This window comes from Globicephala melas, chromosome 11, assembly GCF_963455315.2.
Source record: "Globicephala melas chromosome 11, mGloMel1.2, whole genome shotgun sequence".
Taxonomy (NCBI): domain Eukaryota; kingdom Metazoa; phylum Chordata; class Mammalia; order Artiodactyla; family Delphinidae; genus Globicephala; species Globicephala melas.
Genome location: NC_083324.2, coordinates 40,373,200 through 40,392,277, shown reverse-complemented (window position 1 = coordinate 40,392,277; position 19,078 = coordinate 40,373,200). Strand labels below are relative to the sequence as shown.

The window sequence follows — 19,078 nt, the reverse complement described above, 5'->3', positions numbered from 1 at the left end:
TGTATCTATTATAGATTTTCAGTTTGCAGTTACCATGAGGTGTTTTTTTTTTAAAAACTTATTTTTTTAAATTTTTGGCTGCGTTGGGTCTTCATTGCTGCACGCTGGCTTTCTCTAGTTGGGGCAAGCAGGCTTCTCATTGTGGTGGCTTCTCTTGTTGTGGAGCACGGGCTCTGGGCCCTCAGGCTTCAGTAGTTGTGGCACATGGTCTCAGTAGTTGTGGCTTGCAGGCTGTAGAGCAAGGCTCAGTAGTTGTGGCGCACGGGCTCTGTGCTCTGTGGCATGTGGGATCTTCCAGGACCAGGGTTCAAACCCATGTTCCCTGCTTTGGCAGGCGGATTCTTAATCACTGCACCACCAGGGAAGTTCATAAATAGCTTTTATTATGTCAAGTTATATTCCCTCTATACCCACTTTTGTAAGGGTTTTTATCATGAATGGATGTTGAATTTTATAAAATTCTTTTTCTGTATCTTTTGAGATGATCATGTAGCTTCTGTCATTTCTGCCCCTCACCCCCCTGTTTCGTTTTTTTTGGCCATGCCATGTGGCACATGGGATCTTAGTTCCCTGACCAGGGATTGTACCCATGCCCCCTGCAGTGGAAGCATGGAGTCTTAACCACTGGGCCACCAGGAAAGTCCTGGTTTCTGTCCTTTCTTTTGTTAATGTGGTGTATCACATTGATTGACTTGTGTATGTTGAACCATCTTTGTGACCCTGAGATGAATCCAACTTGATTGTGGTGTATGACCTGTTTTATGTATTCTTGGATTTGCTTTGAGAATTTTTGTGTCTATATTCATCAAAGATATTGACCTGTAATTTTCTTTTTTGGTAGTGTCTTTGGTTTTGGTATCAGGGTGTGTGTTGGGTCTTCGTTTCTGTGCATGGGCTTTCTCTAGTTGCAGCGAGCGGGGGCCACTCTTCATTGCAGTGCATGGGCCTCTCACTGTTGCGGCCTCTCGTGTTGTGGAGCACAGGCTCCAGACGCACAGGATCAGTAGATGTGGCTCACGGGTCTAGTTGCTCCGCGGCATGTGGGATCTTCCCAGACCAGGGCTCGAACCCATGTCCCCTGCATTGGCAGGCAAATTGTCAACCACTGCGCCACCAGGGAAGCCCATTCATTCAGTTTTGATGGGCTGTATGTTTCTAGAAAGTTGTCCATTTCTTTGAGGTTGTCAAATTCGTTGGCCTATAATTATTCATAGTATTCTCTTACGGCTTTTTGTATTTCTGCAGTATCTGTTGTGATTTCTCCTCTTTCATTTCTTATTTTGTTTGTGTCTTCTCTCTTTTCTTCTTGGTGAGCCTGGCTAGAGGTTTGTCAATCTTGTTTACCCTTTCAAAAAACCAGCTCTTGGTTTTATTGATTTTTTTGTCTTGTTCTTTTATCTCTGTTTTATTTATTTCCTCTCTGATCTTTATTATCTCCTTCCTTCTGCTGACTTTCAGTTTTGTTTGTACTTCTTTTTCTAATTCTTTTAGATGGTGGGCTAGGTTGTTTATTTGAGATTTTTCCTGTTTCTTAAGGAAGGCCTGTATTGCTATGAACTTCCCTCTAAGAACTGCATCTAAGAACTGCATCCCAGAGATATTTATGGTTGTGTTTTCATTGTCATTTGCCTCAAGGTTTTTGTTTTTTTTTTGTTTGTGGTACGCAGGCCTCTCACTGTTGTGGCCTCTCGCATTGCGGAGCACAGGCTCCGGACGCGCAGGGTCAGCGGCCATGGCTCACGGGCCCAGCCGCTCTGCGGCATGTGGGATCTTCCCGGACTGGGGCACGAACCTGTGTCCCCTGCATTGGCAGGCAGACTCTCAACCACTGAGCCACCAGGGAAGCCCTGCCTCAAGGTATTTTTTAATTTCTTTGATTTTTCTTGTTGACCCTTTGGTTTTTTTAGTAGTATGTTGTTTAGTCTCCATGTAATTGGTTTTTTCTTGTTTCTTTCTCTGTGGTTGATTTCTAGTTTCATGCTGTTGTGGTCAGAAAAGAGGCTTGAAATAATTTCTATACTATTAAATTTGTTGAGGCTTGTTTTGTGCCCTAGTATGTGGTCAGTCCTACAGAATGTTCCATGTGCACTTGAAAAGAATGTGTATTCTGGGTTTTTTTGGATGTAATGTCCTGAAGATATCAATTAAGTTTAACTTTTCTATTGTATTATTTAGGATCTTTGTTGCCTTATTGATTTTCTGTCTCAAAGATCTGTCCATTGATGTGAGTGGGGTATTAAAGTCTCCTACTGTTAATGTATTCTTGTTAGTTTCTCCCTTTATGTCTGTTAGTATTTGTTTTATTTATTTGGGTGTTCCTGTGTTGGGTGCATATATGTTGACAAGTGTAATATCCTCTCCTTGTGTTGATCTTTTTATCATTGTACAGTGTCCTTCTTTATCTTTCTTTATAGCCTTTGTTTTAAAGTCTATTTTGTCTGATATGTGTATTGTGACCCCTGCTTTCTTGTCATTTCCGTTTGCATGAAATGTCTTTTTCCATCCCCTCACTTTTAATCTATGTGTGTCCTTTGCCCCAAAGTGGGTCTCTTGTAGGCAGCATATTGTAGGCTCTTATTTTTTTAATCCAGTCTGCCACTCTGTTTCTTTTGATTGGAGCCTTTAGTCCATTGACATTTAAGGTAATTATTGATAAGTATGTATTTATTGCCATTTTAAACCTTGTTTTCCCATTGATTTTTTTTAATTTCTATTATATATTTTTTTACATCTTTATTGGAGTGTAATTGCTTTACAATGGTGTGTTAGTTTCTGCTTTATAACAAAGTGAATCAGCTATACATACACATATATCCTCATATCTCCTCCCCCTTTGCTCTCCCTCCCACCCTCCTTATCCCACCCCTCTAGGTGGTCACAGAGCACCGAGCTGATCTCCCTGTGCTATGCGGCTGCTTCCCACTAGCTATCTATTTTACATTTGGTGGTATATATAAGTCCATGCCACTCTCTCACTTTGTCCCAGCTTACCCTTCCTCCTCCCCGTGCCCTCAAGTCCATTCTCTACGTCTGCGTCTTTATTCCTGTCCTGCCCCTAGGTTCTTCATAACTTTTTTTTTAAATTCCACATATATATGTTAGCATGTGGTATTTGTTTTTCTCTTTCTGATTTACTTCACTCTGTATGACAGACTCTGGGTCCATCCACCTCACTACAAATAACTCAATTTCGTTTCTTTTTACGGCTGAGTAATATTCCATTGTATATATGTGCCACATCTTCTTTATCCGTTCATCTGTTGATGGACACTTAGGTTGCTTCCATGTCCTGGCTATTGTAAATAAAGCTGCAGTGAACATTGTGGTACATGACTCTTTGAATTATGGTTTTCTCAGGATATATGCCCAGTAGTGGGATTGCTGGGTCATATGGTAGTTCTAGTTTTCATTTTTTAAGGAACCTCCATACTGTTCTCCATAGTGGCTGTATCAAAAAAATATATAGAACGCTTCATGAATTTGCGTGTCATCCTTGTGCAGGGGCCATGCTAATCTTCTCTGTATTGTTCCAATTTTAGTATATGGCTGCTGAAGTGAGCACTCCCGTTGATTTTATATTTCTTCTTTGTCCCTTTCTTTTTTCTTTTGTGGTTTGATGATTTTCTTTTGTATTATGCTTATCTTCTCTTCTTTTTGTTTTTTTGTGAATCTGTTGTATGTGGTTGCCCTGTTTTTCAAGTATGTTAACTCCTTCCTATATCTACTTGCTTTAGACTGGTAGTCAGATAGGCTCAAACACCTTATAGGAAAAAAAAATCTACATTTTCTTACTCTCCTCTCCCACATTTAATGATTTTGATGTCCTCTTTTGCATCTTCATGTTTATCCTTTTGCCATTCATTGTGGTTATCATTGCTTTCACAAAAATTTTTTTACTATTTTAAAAATCTGTGTGTGTACTTTCTTGTTTAAATGATTTACTTGCCAATTATGATTTTCTCTTTCCTGTAGATTCTTACTGCTTTTCGTATTTATTTATTTTTTGGCTGTGCCATGCGGCCTGTGGGATCTTACTTTCCTGACCCTGGATCAAACACAGGCCCCCTGCAGTGGCAGCACAGAGTCCTAACCATTGGACTGCCAGGGAATTCCCTCTACTTTTCTACTTAGAGAAGACCTTTCAATATTTCCTTTAGGATAGGTTTAGTATTGCTGTATTCTTTTACTTTTTGCTATCTGAGAAATTCTTTATCTCTCTTTCTGTTCTAAATGATAATCTTGCTGGGTAGAGTATCCTAGGTTGCAGATTTTTCCATTTTGGGACTTTGAATATATCTTGCCACTCCCTTCTGGCCTGCAGCATTTCTGTAGAGAAATCAGCTGATAACCTTATGGTTGTTCCCTTGTAATTAATTCTTTGTTTTTCTCTTGTTGCCTTTAGAACCTTCTCTTTATTTTTAACTTTTTTTAATATGTCTTGGTGTAGGTCTGTTTAGGTTTATCTTGTTCAGAGCCCTCTGTGCTTCCTGTATCTGGATATGTTTCCTTCTTTAGGTTTGGGAAGTTTTCAGCCATAATTTTTTCAAACACAGTTTCATTACCTTTTTCTCTTTCTTCTCCTTCTGGGATCCCTATTATGCATAGATTGGCCCACTTTATGTTATCCCATAGGTCTCATATTGCTTTCATTTTTTGTCATTTGGGTTTCTGTCTGCTGTTCTAATTGGGTGATTTCCATTATTCTGTCTTCTAGATCACTTATTTGTTCTGCATTATTCATTCCTCTGTTCATAGCCTTTGGTCCAGCTTTCATCTCTTCAAATGAATTCACTAATTTTTCTTGGCTCCTCCTTATAATTTCTAGTTCCTTTTTACAGTAGTCTGCATTTCTGTCGATAGCTTTTCTCAATTCCTTCAGTATTTTCATTATCTCCTTTTTTATTTTTTTGCGGTACGCGGGCCTCTCACTGTTGTGGCCTCTCCCGTTGCGGAGCACAGGCTCCGGATGCGCAGGCTTAATGGCCATGGCTCACAGGTCCAGCCGCTCCACGGCATGTGGGATCTTCCTGGACCAGGGCACGAACCCATGTCCCCTGCATCGGCAAGCAGACTCTCAACCACTGCACCACCAGGGAAGCCCTCCTTTTTTATTTTTGTTTATTTCTGGCTGCATTGGGTCTTCGTTGCTGTGCGGGCTTTCTCTAGTTGTGGCGAGTGGGGGCTACTCTTTGTTGTGGTGTGCGGGCTTCTCATTGCAGTGGCTTCTCTTGTTGCGTAGCATGGGCTCTAGCTGCATGAGCTTCAGTAGTTGTGGTGCATGGGCTCAGTAGTTGTGGCTCACGGGCTCTAGAGTGCAGGCTCAGTAGTTGTGGTGCACAGGCTTAGCTGCTCTGCAGCATGTGGAATTTTCCCTGTGTCCCCTGCATTGGCAGGCAGATTCTTAAGCACTGCACCACCAGAGAAGTCCCTCATTATCTCCTTTTTGAACTTGGTGTCTATTAGACTGAAGAGGTCTGCTTCATTGTTTGTTCTTCAGGGGTATTCTCTTGATCTTTTAATTGGGAGTGGTTCCTCTGCTTCTTCATTTTACTTATATTTCTCTTGCTGAACGAGTTGAGGAGAAACAATTATCTACTGTGGTCTTGGAGGGCTATTTTTATGTGGAAACATCCCTGTGTAGCCTGTGTGGGCTTAATATTTTTGGATGTGAGGGCTGTTTTTAGTATGGATGCCTGCCACCTCTTTCCTCACTGTATGCTGGCTATCATCCCCTTGATAGGAGGTGTGACTGATGTGCTGACCAGAGCCAGCACTGGATATTGAGCAGGGCCTCCTCTTTGCTCTATGGTTTTCACTGCCTTGTCCGGGGCAGGGTGTGCTCCCCAGTTGTTGGAGTAGCAGCCCCCAGATCGGTTTCTGAGTTGCATTTCTGGTATGTGGTGCAAGGTAGGTTGGATTGGGGTGCTCCCACTGGGAGAGGAGCCATTGAGTACTCCTCCTCCTCCTGAGCTGTTCACCTGTGAGTGTGCTCCATTGTGTCACCTTTCACCTATTGTGCAGACTCTCAGAGTACACTGTTATTGGCACTGCCCTCAGCCCCACCTCAACCGTAGGTATGCTGGCAGTCCTCCCTGGTACCTCTCAGGCTTTGTTTTCACAATGCCACCAGCGCAGGTCCACAGAAGTCAGGTCCCAAGACTGCAGTACTCGTGCACCTGGACCTTCTGTGGGTGCTATGGAGGCAGCTCAGACCCTGGCTCAGCCCAGCCGCCTGGTATACATGCCCACAATGCCCACAGCTGCTAAGGCCAGACCTGTCCCAGCCATGGGAGCACCAGTTTTCTGTTCAGATGTTCTGCAGGCACTGAATATACAAAGCTGGCAGCGGAGGTGTAAATCTGCGGTTCGTTCAGCCACAGGGAGAGATTTCATCTCTGCTTCCTAAGTCACACGGCCCCTGGGGCTCAGCTGTGATTTCAGCCCCACCTCTGTGTGTGGGCAACCCACTGGTGTCTGCGCCCAGGGCTGCTGAAGCAGTGGCTGGAACTTGTGAGCCTGCCCAGGTGGGAGGGAACTGAGGTGGCAGCTGGAGTGCATTGGCCTGCCCAGGCAGAAGGGAGCTGGGGCAGCAGCCAGAGCCTATGGAGGTAGGAGCTGGTGGGTGGGGAAAGAGGCTGCAATGGTGGCCCCATCTCTCCCTTCCTGCGCCACTTGACAATGGCACTTCGCTTCTGTGGCAGCCTGGGCTTCTTCCATGAACACTCCTGGTCACTGTGCCCCACACTCCAGCCCCTTTAGGCTGTCTCCATGCAGCCAACAGCAGTCCTCTCCCCGGGTCTGTCCTCTAAACCCCACGTTCCAGCACCCAGCCCCTGCCCATACCAGCAAAGGTGCTTCTAAGACTGGGATGCACAGGGCAGTGGCACGGCCCATTTGTGTAATCTCTGGCTGTCCTGCCTGCCACTAACTGGTTGTTGCTGTCTCTGAGCCTTGGAAGCTTCTTTTCTGTCCCTGCTGATCTTTCCTCTGGTGAGGGGACTTCCCAGGGTGTGGGAACCTCTCTCCTTCAGCTCCCTCCTAGGGGTGCAGGACCCATCTGCTTCCTCTTTATTTTTTTTTCCTTTTGCCGTACCCAGTTACGTGGCCATCTTTCTTGTCCTTTCAGGTGTTTGAGGTCTTCTGCTAGTGTTCAGTAGGTGTTGTGTGAGAATTGTTCCATCTGTAAACGTATTCTTGATGTATTTGTGGGAAGAGATACATTCCATGTTCTACTACTCCACCATCTTGATTCTGATCCCCTTTATCCATTTTTGTTTTGGCTGTGTTGGGTTTTCGTTGCTGTGCGTGGACTTTCTCTGGTTGTGGTGCGCGAGCTTCTCATTGCAGTGGCTTCTCTTGTTGCAGAACATGGGCTCCAGGCGCGTGGGCTTCAGTAGTTGTGGCACGTGGGCTCAGTAGTTGTGGCTCTCGGGCTCTAGAGCACAGGCTCTGTAGTTGTGGTGCATGGGCTTGGTTGCTCCGCGGCATGTGGGATCTTCCCAGACCAGGGATCGAACCCGTGTCCCCTGCATTGGCAGGCAGATTCTTAACCACTGCGCTACCAGGGAAGTCCCTTTTTATCCATTTTTGAATCGAGTTTCTGTTGTTAAGTTGTAGGAGTTCTTCATATATTCTGGATATTAACCACTTATCAGATATATGATTTGCAAATATTTTCTTCCATTCCATGGGTTGCCTTTTTACTTTGTTGGTTGTATCCTTTTGATGCTCAGAAGTTTTAAATTTTGATGTAGTCCAGTTTACAATTTTTTTGTTGTTGCTTGTGCTCTTCAAGTCACATCCAAGAAATCATTGCCAAATTCAATGCCATGAAGATTTTCCCTTTTATTTCTTCTAAGAGTTTTATAGTTTCAGCTCTTATATTTAGGTCTTTGCTCCATTTTGAGTTTATTTTTGTAAATGGTGTAAAGAAAGTTTCCAGCTTCACTCTTCCGCATGTAGATATTTAGTTTTCCCAGCACCATAAATTGAAAAGACTGTCCCCCATTGAATGGTCTTGGCACCCCTGTCAAAAATCATTTCAAAAAAAAAAATCATTTCACTATGTGTATTAGTTTGCTCTGGCTGCCATAACCAAGTACCCCAGACTGCTGACTTAAACAACAGAAATTTATTTTCTCACAGTTGTAGAGGCTAGTAGTCTGAGATCAAGGTGTTGGCAAAGCTGACTTCTTCTAAGGATTCTTTCTTTGACTTGTGGATGACCATCTTCTCCCTGTATCTTCACATGGTTGTCCCTCTATGTATATCTGTAGAAGGCCAACAGTCATATTGGATTAGGGCCCACCTCTAGGACCTCATTTCACTGTAATTACCTCTTTAAGGCTCTATCTCCTAAAATACAGTCACATTCGGAGATACTGGGAGTTAGGACTTTAGTATGAATTGGTGAGGGGGGGCATTATTCAGTCCATAACACGACATATTTGAGGGTTTATTTCTGGGCACTCTCTTTTACTCCATTGGTCCATATGTCTTTATTGCCAGTACCAAACTGTTTTGATTATTATAGCTTTGTAATAGGTTTTGAAATGAGGAATTGTGGGATCTCCAGTTTTGTTCTTCTTTTTCAAGATTGTTTTGGCTATTTGGTGGGGGGGGGTGGTCCCTTGAGATTCCATATGAATTTTTAGGATGGATTTTTCTATTTCTGCAAAAAATGCCATTGGGATTTTGATGTGGATTGCACTGAATCTGTAAAAAAGTAAAATCCAAAAACTACCACTTTAGGGAGGCTTGCCACCTTAATATTAAGTCTTTTGATACATGAGTATCAGATATCTTTCCATTTATTTATGTCTTTAATTTCTTTCAGCAAAGTTTTGTAGTTTTCTCTATGCAAGTCTTTGGCCTTCTTGCTTAATTTTACTTCAAGTAATTTATTCTTTTTGATGCTATTGGACTTGAAATTCAAAAAAAATTTTTCTTTAATTGTGATTTTTGTGTATTGATTCTGTATCCTGAAACTTCACTGAATTCATTGATTAATTCTAACAGATTTTTTTGGTGCAATCTCAAGGGTATTTTTACATATGAGTTCATGTCTGTGAAAAGAGATAATTTTGCTTTTTCCTTTCTAATTTGGATACCTTTTTTTTTTTTTAAACATCTTTATTGGGGTATAATTGCTTTACAATGGTGTGTTAGTTTCTGCTTTATAACAAAGTGAATCAGTTATACATATACATATGTTCCCATATCTCTTCCCTCTTGGGTCTCCCTCCCTCCCACCCTCCCTATCCCACCCCTCCAGGCTGTCACAAAGCACCAAGCCAATATCCCTGTGCCATGTGGCTGCTTCCAACTAGCTATCTACCTTACTACGTTTGTTAGTGTGTATATGTCCATGACTCTCTCTCGCCCTGTCACAGCTCACCCTTCCCCCTCCCCATAACCTCAAGTCCGTTCTCTAGGAGGTCTGCGTCTTTATTCCTGCCTTACCCCTAGGTTCTTCATGACATTTTTTTTTTCTTAAATTCCATATATATGTGTTAGCATACGGTATTTGTCTTTTTCTTTCTGACTTACTTCACTCTGTATGACAGACTCTAGTTCTATCCACCTCATTACAAATAGCTCAATTTCGTTTCTTTTTATGGCTGAGTAATATTCCATTGTATATATGTGCCACATCTTCTTTATCCATTCATCCGATGATGGGCACTTAGGTTGTTTCCATCTCCGGGCTATTGTAAATGGAGCTGCAATGAACATTTTGGTACATGACTCTTTTTGAATTTCGGTTTTCTCAGGGTATATGCCCAGTAGTGGGATTGCTGGGTCATATGGTAGTTCTATTTGTAGCTTTTTAAGGAACCTCCATACTGTTCTCCATAGTGGCTGAACCAATTCACATTCCCACCAGCAGTGCAAGAGTGTTCCCTTTTCTCCACACCCTCTCCAGCATTTATTGTTTCTAGATTTTTTGATGATGGCCATTCTGACTGGTGTGAGATGATATCTCATTGTAGTTTTGATTTGCATTTCTCTAATGATTAATGATGTTGAGCATTCTTTCATGTGTTTGTTGGCAGTCTGTATACCTTCTTTGGAGAAATGTCTATTTAGGTCTTCTGCCCATTTTTGGATTGGGTTGTTTGTTTTTTTGTTATTGAGCTGCATGAGCTGCTTGTAAATTTTGGAGATTAATCCTTTGTCGGTTACTTCATTTGCAAATATTTTCTCCCATTCTGAGGGTTGTCTTTTGGTCTTGTTTATGGTTTCCTTTGCTGTGCAAAAGCTTTGAAGTTTCATTAGGTCCCATTTGTTTATTTTTGTTTTTATTTCCATTACTCTAGGAGGTGGGTCAAAAAGGATCTTGCTGTGATTTATGTCATAGAGTGTTCTGCCTATGTTTTCCTCTAAGAGTTTGATAGTTTCTGGCCTTATATTTAGGTCTTTAATCCATTTTGAGCTTATTTTTGTGTATGGTGTTAGGGAGTGATCTAATCTCATACTTTTACATGTACCTGTCCAGTTTTCCCAGCACCACTTATTGAAGAGGCTGTCCTTTCTCCACTGTACATTCCTGCCACCTTTATCAAAGATAAGGTGTCCATATGTGCATGGGTTTATCTCTGGGCTTTCTATCCTGTTCCATTGATCTTTCTGTTTTTGTGCCAGTACCATACCGTCTTGATAACTGTAGCTTTGTAGTATAGTCTGAAGTCAGGCAGCCTGATTCCTCCAGTTCCTTTTTTCGTTCTCAAGATTGCTTTGGCTATTCGGGGTCTTTTGTGTTTCCATACAAATTGCAAAATTTTTTGTTGTAGTTCTGTGAAAAATGCCAGTGGTAGTTTGGTAGGGATTGCATTGAATCTATAGATTGCTTTGGGTAGTAGAGTCATTTTCACAATGTTGATTCTTCCAATCCAAGAACATGGTATATCTCTCCATCTATTTGTATCATCTTTAATTTCTTTCATCAGTGTCTTATAATTTTCTGCATACAGGTCTTTTGTCTCCTTAGGTAGGTTTATTCCTAGATATTTTATTCTTTTTGTTGCAATGGTAAATGGGAGTGTTTTCTTGATTTCACTTTCAGATTTTTCATCATTAGTATATAGGAATGCCAGAGATTTCTGTGCATTAATTTTGTATCCTGCCACTTTACCAAATTCATTGATTAGCTCTAGTAGTTTCCTGGTAGCATCTTTAGGATTCTCTATGTATAGGATCATGTCATCTGCAAACAGTGACAGCTTTACTTCTTCTTTTCCGATTTGGATTCCTTTTATTTCCTTTTCTTCTCTGATTGCTGTGGCTAAAACTTCCAAAACTATGTTGAATAAGAGTGGTGAGAGTGGGCAACCTTGTCTTGTTCCTGATCTTAGTGGAAATGCTTTCAGTTTTTCACCATTGAGGATGATGTTTGTTGTGGGCTTGTCATATATGGCCTTTATTATGTTGAGGAAAGTTCCCTCTATGCCTACTTTCTGCAGGGTTTTTATCATAAATGGGTGTTGAATTTTGTCAAAAGCTTTCTCTGCATCTATTGAGATGATCTGGATACCTTTTATTTCTTTTTCTTGCCTGATTGCTCTGGCTGGAACTTCCAGTACTGTGATAATACAAGTGTTTGATGTGGGCATCCTTGTCGTCTTGTTTCTTGTGTGAGAGGAAAAGTTTTCAGTCTTTTACTAACTTGGTATGATGTTAGCCAAGGGCTTTTCATATATAGCCTTTATTATGTTTAAGTAGAGGAACTTACCTGCCTTTTAAAGAAGGTGACACTGTTCTTAAGAGGAAGAAAAAATTGTCAGAAAGGTGAATTATCTCATTTGCTACTCTGTTTGAAAGTAGTTAAAAACAACTGTTTCTCTTTGAATAACAAAAGAGGATTTAAATAAAAATTTTATTTATAATTTCAAAGTGTAGGAGATTGTATCTTCCCCCCAAAGCAGGGATAATTAATTGGTATGTTTATATATGCTAGAGATATATTCTTTAAAGACTACTGTGTGTAAATTGAATTTTTAAAAACTGTTAGCCTCTTATGTAGAAAACAAAAGGTGGAGTCACACACCAGTGTTATAATAATATTAGCTTATATAATTGCCCATGTACAGCGTACCTTTACTGGGATCTTGACTTCTTCATATGGCTTCAAGTTACTATCAGGTGTCCTTTTATTTCAGTCTATAGGACTCCTTTTAGCATTTCTTGTAGGGCAGATCTAGTGGTGGTGAATTCCCTCAGTTTTTGTTTAGCTGGGAATGTCTTTTGATTTCTCCTCAGTTTTGAAGGATTTCTCCTCAGTTTTGCCAGATATAGGATTTTTGGTTGACAGTGTTTTTCTTTTAGCACTTGGAATATATCAACCTACTGCCTTCAGTTCTCCAAAGTTTCTGATGAGAAATCTGCTGATAATCCCATTGAGGATTCCTTGTATTTGATGAGTCACTTCTCTTGTGCTGCTTCCCAGGTTCTCTTTGTCTTTCAACAGTTTGATTATAATTTTTTCTTGGTGTGGGTCTCTGAGTTCATTTTACTTAAAGTTCATTAAGCTTCTTGGATGTTTATATTTCATGTCTTTAGTCAAATTTGGAAAATTTTTTGCCATTATTTCTTCACATATTCTTTCTGCCCCTTTCTCTCTCTCTTCTTCTGGGACTTCCACAATGTGTATGTTGATCTGTTTGATGGTGTCTCACAGGTCCCTTAGGCTCTGTTCACTTCAATAATTTTTCTTTCTGTTCCTTAGACTTGATAATTTCAGTTGTCCTAGCCTTTTTAAAAAAAAGATATTTAGGCTGTGCCAGGTCTTAGTTGTGGCATGCGGACTCTTAGTTGCGGCATGTGGGCTTCTTAGTTGTGGCATGTGAACTCTTAGTTGTGGCTTGCATGCAGAATCTAGTTCCCCGACCAGGGATCAAACCCAGGCCCCCCGGCATTGAGAGCGCAGAGTCTTACCCACTGGACCACCAGGGAAGTTCCCTCAATTGTCCTAGCTTTGATTTCACTGATGGTTTCATCTACCTACTCAAATCTGCCTTTGAATCACTCTAGTGAATTTTTCAACTCAGTTATTGTACTTTTCAGCTTCAGAATTTCTTTTTGGTTTCTTTTTAAGTTTTCTGTCTCGTTGATATTCCCATTTTGTTCTCTATGTCGTTTTCTTGACTTTTTTCCACATCTTCCTTTAGTTCTTTGAGTATCTTTAAGACAGTTATTTATCTAGTAGAGCTGTCATCACATCTTTTTCAGGAACAGTTTGTTTGTTTGTTTTTGTCCCTTTAAATGAGTCATATTTTCCTATTTCTTTATATGTCTTGTATTTTTGTTGTTGAAAACCGGACATTTGAATCTAATGATGTGGTGACTCTGGAAATCAGAATCTCCCCTTCTCCCAGGGTTTGCTGTTTGTTTGTTTGTTTGGAGTGTTGTAGGCTGTCTCTGTGCCAAGAATCAGTCTGAGGTGTGGACTTAAAGTCTTCTCAGGTCTTTTTTAAGCCTTTGCCTTCCCCTGGGTATGCATGATGACTGTCTAACTTCCTCTGAATATGTGGTTGCTTTTGAATCCAATAGTCCTCAATATCTGGCTCCCAAAAGGAGAAAAAGACAAAAATGAAGGGATGAGGGGGGAGAAGCACTGGTGCTTTAAATCCCCTTCAAGTCACTTCAGCCAGAGGGGGAGTGCAACAGCAGGGGGAGGTGTAACAACAGTGTCCGCCGCCTCTTTGCACCTCTGAGATCAGAAGCAGTGCGATCAGCCCTGATCAGAGCAGATCCCTGATATCTGGAGGACAGCGTCCTCATTGCCCACCCTGGCTCCCACAGGCTGTGTGCGCAAGCCGCTCCAGGAACACATGCAAGGCTGCCTGCACAGGGATGGGCACTGGGTAGCTGCGATTGTGCTAAGGGCTGAAATTCACCAAAATTTATCCAAACATTCCTCTGCACATTTGCAAGTCCTCAGTAGACTCCAGGAGTTCTAGAACAGTTACATCAGACAGATGCTGCCAGTGCATTTGTTGTCTGTGTGGGGAGACAGATTTCTGGTGCTTCCTACTCTGCTACCTTCCCAGAATACTCCGCGTAAATTAAATTAAAAAAAAAAGATTTTGTTTGAAGAGTTTGAAAACTAATGAGATAATCTTAACCCCTCAGACTACCATTGTTTTGTGCACACAGGTGCACATGCACACAAAACACCCTCGAGGGAGCATTGTCACCCAGCTCCAAAGCCTCTTCTGAGGCAGATCCTTCATGGTGTAGGGCAGGCAGCCTGCACAGAGCAGTGGGCTGGAGAGAGCCAACCCCAAGAATGCTCCAGATCTGAGGCTATTCCCAGCACAGACAGCTCACAGAAGGACATCAGGATAGTCGCTTTCCCCTTCCTGGGGCTTGAGTTACTCATTGAAAGAGTGTGGGAGTTGGACTAGGTCAGTGTTTCTTCAGTGAAACCACAGAACAAACTTTCTTACATAGAACGCTGATAATAATTATTTCAGTGAAAAAAAAATTATCAGATCAAGAAAACTCCCAGATTCAGCAATGTATAAAGTGAAAATAAAATAGAGTAACTAAATGAACTATTACAGAAGTTTTAGAACACTGGTCCAGTTTTTAGTGAATTACAGGAAATTTATGAAAGCACAGAGATGTAGAAAGCAGAGACAGCATAAGTCAAGTTAACCTTTTACCATAACTCATTGATTTGCAGTGGAAATGGAAGGTGGATATAATCTGGAAATTTGTAGGCAATTCTCTTTTCCTGATCTGGGCCTCAGTTTCCTCATCTGTAAAACTGGGCCTGAAGTAATTCTTTTTTTAAAATTTTATTTATTTATCTATTTTTATATTGAATTTTTGGCTGAGTTGGGTCTTCGTTGCTGCACGCTGGGTTTCTCTAGTTACGGTGAGCGGGGGCTACTCTTTGTTGCAGTGCGCGGGCTTCTCATTGTGGTGGCTTCTCTTGTTGCGGAGCATGGGCTCTAGGCACGTGGGCTTCAGTAGTTGTGGCACGTGGGCTCAGTAGTTGTGGCTTTCGGGCTCTAGAGCGCACGCTCAGTAGATGTGGCACATGGGCTCCGCGGCATGTGGGATCTTCCCAGGCCAGGGCTCGAAACCGTGTCCCCTGCATTGGCAGGCGGATTCTTAACCACTGCGCCACCAGGGAAGCCCTGAAGTAATTCTTTAAGAAGACTTTTCAGTTACTCTGGAATAAATTTTTCGTTCTGTGATCACAGGGAATTAAACTGACGGAGGTGGTGAGGGGGTTGTTGGAGGGTGGGGGAGTGGGTGTGGTGTGGCGGCCGGGCTTGTTTTCAGACTCCCCTGTTCTGTTCTACTCCTACCACATGCAGTTCCTCAGAGTGTGACAGGCCAGGGTGGGACAAGAAGCAGCTGCATTCTTGGTTGGATTAAAGGGTGCAGGTGAATCTCCATGACCTGGAGGGAGGGTTGCTTCCATTGTTTCCCAAAGATGGTTTTAGGAAGTACAAAGACAAACATTTTAAAATTTTTTTTGTATATTCTTTAGTATTTTAAAAATGTGTAGCTAGCACATCATACCTATTATTTTAGAGATGTTAACTGCTTAGGATGTGGCTCCACTTTAAAAAATGGAAAACGTTAAGTGCCATTTCATTATGGTGGAAGTATGATGGGGAGGGGAGTGATAAGAATGACTATATGAGGGCTTCCCTGGTGGCGCAGTGGTTGAGAGTCCACCTGCCAATGCAGGGGACACAGGTTCGTGCCCCGGTCCGGGAAGATCCCACATGCCGCGGAGCGGCTGGGCCCGTGAGCCATGGCCGCTGAGCCTGCGCGTCCGGAGCCTGTGCTCCGCAACGGGAGAGGCCACAACTGTGAGAGGCCCGCGTACAGCAAAAAAAAAAAAAAAGAATGACTATATGAGAAGCCTTGGCCTGTGGGATAGGCCCTTTGAGGTGGCACCTCAGCAGTATGGCTGTGACACGCCTTATCCTTGCAGTGGGCATTGTAGAGGGCAGAGAGGGAGCTTAGCATTCCTGTTGAAAGAGGAGACTGAGGCCCAGAGGGGAGATGGTCCCCCAAGACACTGCTGGGAAATGGTGTGGAGTGGACCAGTGCTAGACTCTTCCTCCTCTGATGTCCCACAGGGTATCCACATCCCTTCTGAGCATCCCAGACAGAAGGCTCAGAGCCCAGCTCTGGAGTGTCTTGTCCTAGAGGGTTTTTTTTTGGTGGGGGGGACGGTGTGCTGAGCAGCATGCAGGATCTTAGTTCCCCCACCAGGGATCGAACCTGTGCCCCCAACCCCTGCATTGGGAGCACGGAGTCTGAACCACTGCACCACCAGGGAAGTCCCCTAGAGGATTTCTTCTAGCTGGTGCCCAGCAGCTCTCTACTGGGCCCCTCGGCTGCTGGAACCCTGGTGTGGGGCTCTCTGGTCGCTCCAGCAGGTGGGGTTAGGGTATGCACAGCGATTCTAGCCCCTCTACTCTTTGTGCACCTGCTTCTTGGAGGGCATACTGTCTCTTCTTCCGTTTGTTTGAGCAGAGGGTTCACTTTGTTTTGTTTTTTCCCCAAATGGGACTAGCTTTATTGCTTACTATAAAAATTGAAAATTGTTCATATAAAAGAATACATAAGCAATATAAAGAATCAGATACGTCTCTGTATGCATGTATAGGATAAGATAAATTACTTAAACCCTACTATCCAGGGATAATCACTTAACTGTCTAGATTTTTTTCTCTCTGTTTATATACCTAGTTGATATCAATTTCCATATGATTTTATAAAAATGAAATTGTGTTGCTCATCTGTTACATGCTTTTTTCCCCCCAACAATAAATGTGTTATGGACGTCTTAACATATCAGTAGAGATCCTTGTCTTCAGTTTTCATGGCTGCGGAGTATTCTCTTTTGTGGGTAGCCTTGACGTGATTTATTTAATCCTCTTTAATGGAAGTTTTGGTGGCATCCAGTATTTGGCCCTGTTAATGTTGTGATAAATATCCTTGCATGCTCATCCAAGCATTTGCTTTTCTGGATAATACTGTATATTTTTAGATACAGAACTGTGGGTCAAACATTAAGTACATTTAAATTTTTAATGCATGTTTTAAACTGCCTCCTGGAAAAGTGGGAATGATTCAGTCCAACAGTCCTGGCTGGTAGGATGGTTGTTGAATGACTACAGGTAGCTGCGGGCTTTCTTTGGGTCCCTTAGACTGTGCAGTCCCCCAGCCCCGATTATTTCCTGGGCATTTGTGGGTGGACAGCCCTGCCTGTCTTCTACTCCAAATGACAGGAGGCCTGCTTCTCCCATCCATCCCCCAGAATGCTGTTCGTGTTCCACGGGACTTTGAGGGCTGCAGTGTCCTCCGCAAGTACCTGGGCCAGCTCCACTACCTGCAGAGTCGGGTCCCCATGGGCTCAGGCCAGGAGGCTGCTGTTTCTGTCACCTGGTGAGAGCTGGCAGGGCTGGGGGGAGCCTGGAGGTTGCCTGGGACAGCCCAGGGGTGTCTGGGCGGTGGGGATGCCCCTCTTCCCCCGCCCCCCGCTTTCTTTTCCTTGCTACACAGCATGGGGAGTGGCTTGGTGTGGTCTCCCCAGGCCTCCCTCCCATCCGACACCGCACTGGGGGTGGCGGGTCGCTTCACCAGCTCCTTCACTCGAAATGACTGGGGTGGCCTGTCCACAGGACTGAGATCTTCTCAGGCAAGTCTGTGGCCCATGAAGACATCAAGTATGAGCAGGCCTGCATTCTCTACAACCTTGGTGAGCTACCTAACCCCTTCCCCATGGCCCTACCTCCCAGCCCTGCCCACCCCATCTCAGCTCAGCAGGAGGCCACAAGGGCAGTGGGCTGATGGAAGGAAGACACCTGGATTCTGACCCTCCCCCTGCCTTCCCACAGCTCTGCTGGTGCCTCTCTTCTGGCCCACAGGGAGCCAGCCTGCTGGGGAGAGGCTCTACTAGGCTGGCTGCCACATGGTGTTGCTAGTGTGCTCCGGCCCAGAGGGGTGGCCTCTCTTTTCTGACTGGACAGATCCCAGCCCCCCTTGTGGCTTGGGCTGCTTCCAGCAGGAGAACAAGGCTGGCCTAGACTGGCCTTGCCGTCAACCCTGATGGCTCAGCCTCAGTCTGGGGAGCCCCGAGTCCTGTGTAGGCAATCCCTGAGGCTCTGAGACTGGACTCGTAGGCTGAGGGCTGTGGATGGCAGGAGCCCCTTCCCTTCCACCCCATCCCTGCCTGGTGCAGAGCCAGAGACCGAGACCCCATTTACTCCAGCTTTGGTGTCCTTGGACCAACTGCCCCAGACCCCTGTTGTCCTGATCATGGGTGACACCAGCAGCCCCAGGCTAGCCCTGACCCCGTGTTCTGTGCCTCCCTAGGGGCGCTGCACTCCATGCTGGGGGCCATGGACAAGCGCATGTCTGAGGAGGTGAGGAGGGTAGGGGCAGTGGGTGGGTCGTAGGACAGAACCAGGGAGGGGTGCTGAGTGTTGTCAGCCTCCAGGGTGTGAATCCTGCCCCGTGGAGTGGACACAGGCAGCTCTGTGGCTCTGCTTCTGGCATCCTCCCCTGTTCTCTCCCAGGGCATGAAGGTCTCCTGCACTCACTTCCAGTGCGCAGCAGGTGCCTTTGCCTACCTGCGTGAGCACTTCCCTCATGCCTACAGCGTTGACATGAGCCGGCAGATCCTCACTCTCAATGTCAACCTCATGCTGGTGAGGAGACGCCCTTGTTGGGGCTGAGTTGAATCCAGGGCCGGGCACGGTTAGGGCTGGATCCTAGCGGTCCTGTGCACATGGCAGTGAGGGACAAACAGAGGCCTGGGCTTTGATCTTTTGAGCCCCAGGTGGATCAGGAGCAGGGCTGTGCTGCTTGGAGTGCGGGAGGCTGGGCGGAGAGGGCATCCGTGTGGTCTGTGCCGGTGAGGAATGGAGTGTATCTCCATCTGCTCTTCCAGGGCCAGGCTCAGGAGTGCCTTCTGGAGAAGTCCATGTTGGACAACAGGAAGAGCTTTCTGGTGGCTCGCATCAGTGCACAGGTAGGGACAGGGATCGACGGTGGCCCACAAGGGACTGATGCCAGGCTTTTGGTTTACTCCCGGTCCCCA

General features: G+C 44.2%; 1 protein-coding gene and 1 non-coding gene across 3 annotated transcripts in view; one reads left to right on the top strand and one right to left on the bottom strand.

The window, feature by feature from the left end:
• PTPN23 (protein tyrosine phosphatase non-receptor type 23) overlaps positions 1 to 19,078 on the top strand; it is a 41,643-nt gene that overhangs the window by 15,576 nt on the left and 6,989 nt on the right. For both annotated transcript variants that reach the window (XM_030845298.3, XM_060307820.1), the window contains 5 exons: positions 17,294 to 17,421; positions 17,658 to 17,734; positions 18,352 to 18,401; positions 18,555 to 18,686; positions 18,929 to 19,009. In XM_030845298.3, the coding sequence (XP_030701158.1) occupies positions 17,294 to 17,421; positions 17,658 to 17,734; positions 18,352 to 18,401; positions 18,555 to 18,686; positions 18,929 to 19,009 (468 nt within the window). The remainder of the gene's footprint in view (positions 1 to 17,293; positions 17,422 to 17,657; positions 17,735 to 18,351; positions 18,402 to 18,554; positions 18,687 to 18,928; positions 19,010 to 19,078) is intronic.
• On the bottom strand, positions 3,457 to 3,561 carry LOC115846580 (U6 spliceosomal RNA). Its single transcript, XR_004037006.1, has one exon. It is a non-coding gene; the product is annotated as a U6 spliceosomal RNA (small nuclear RNA).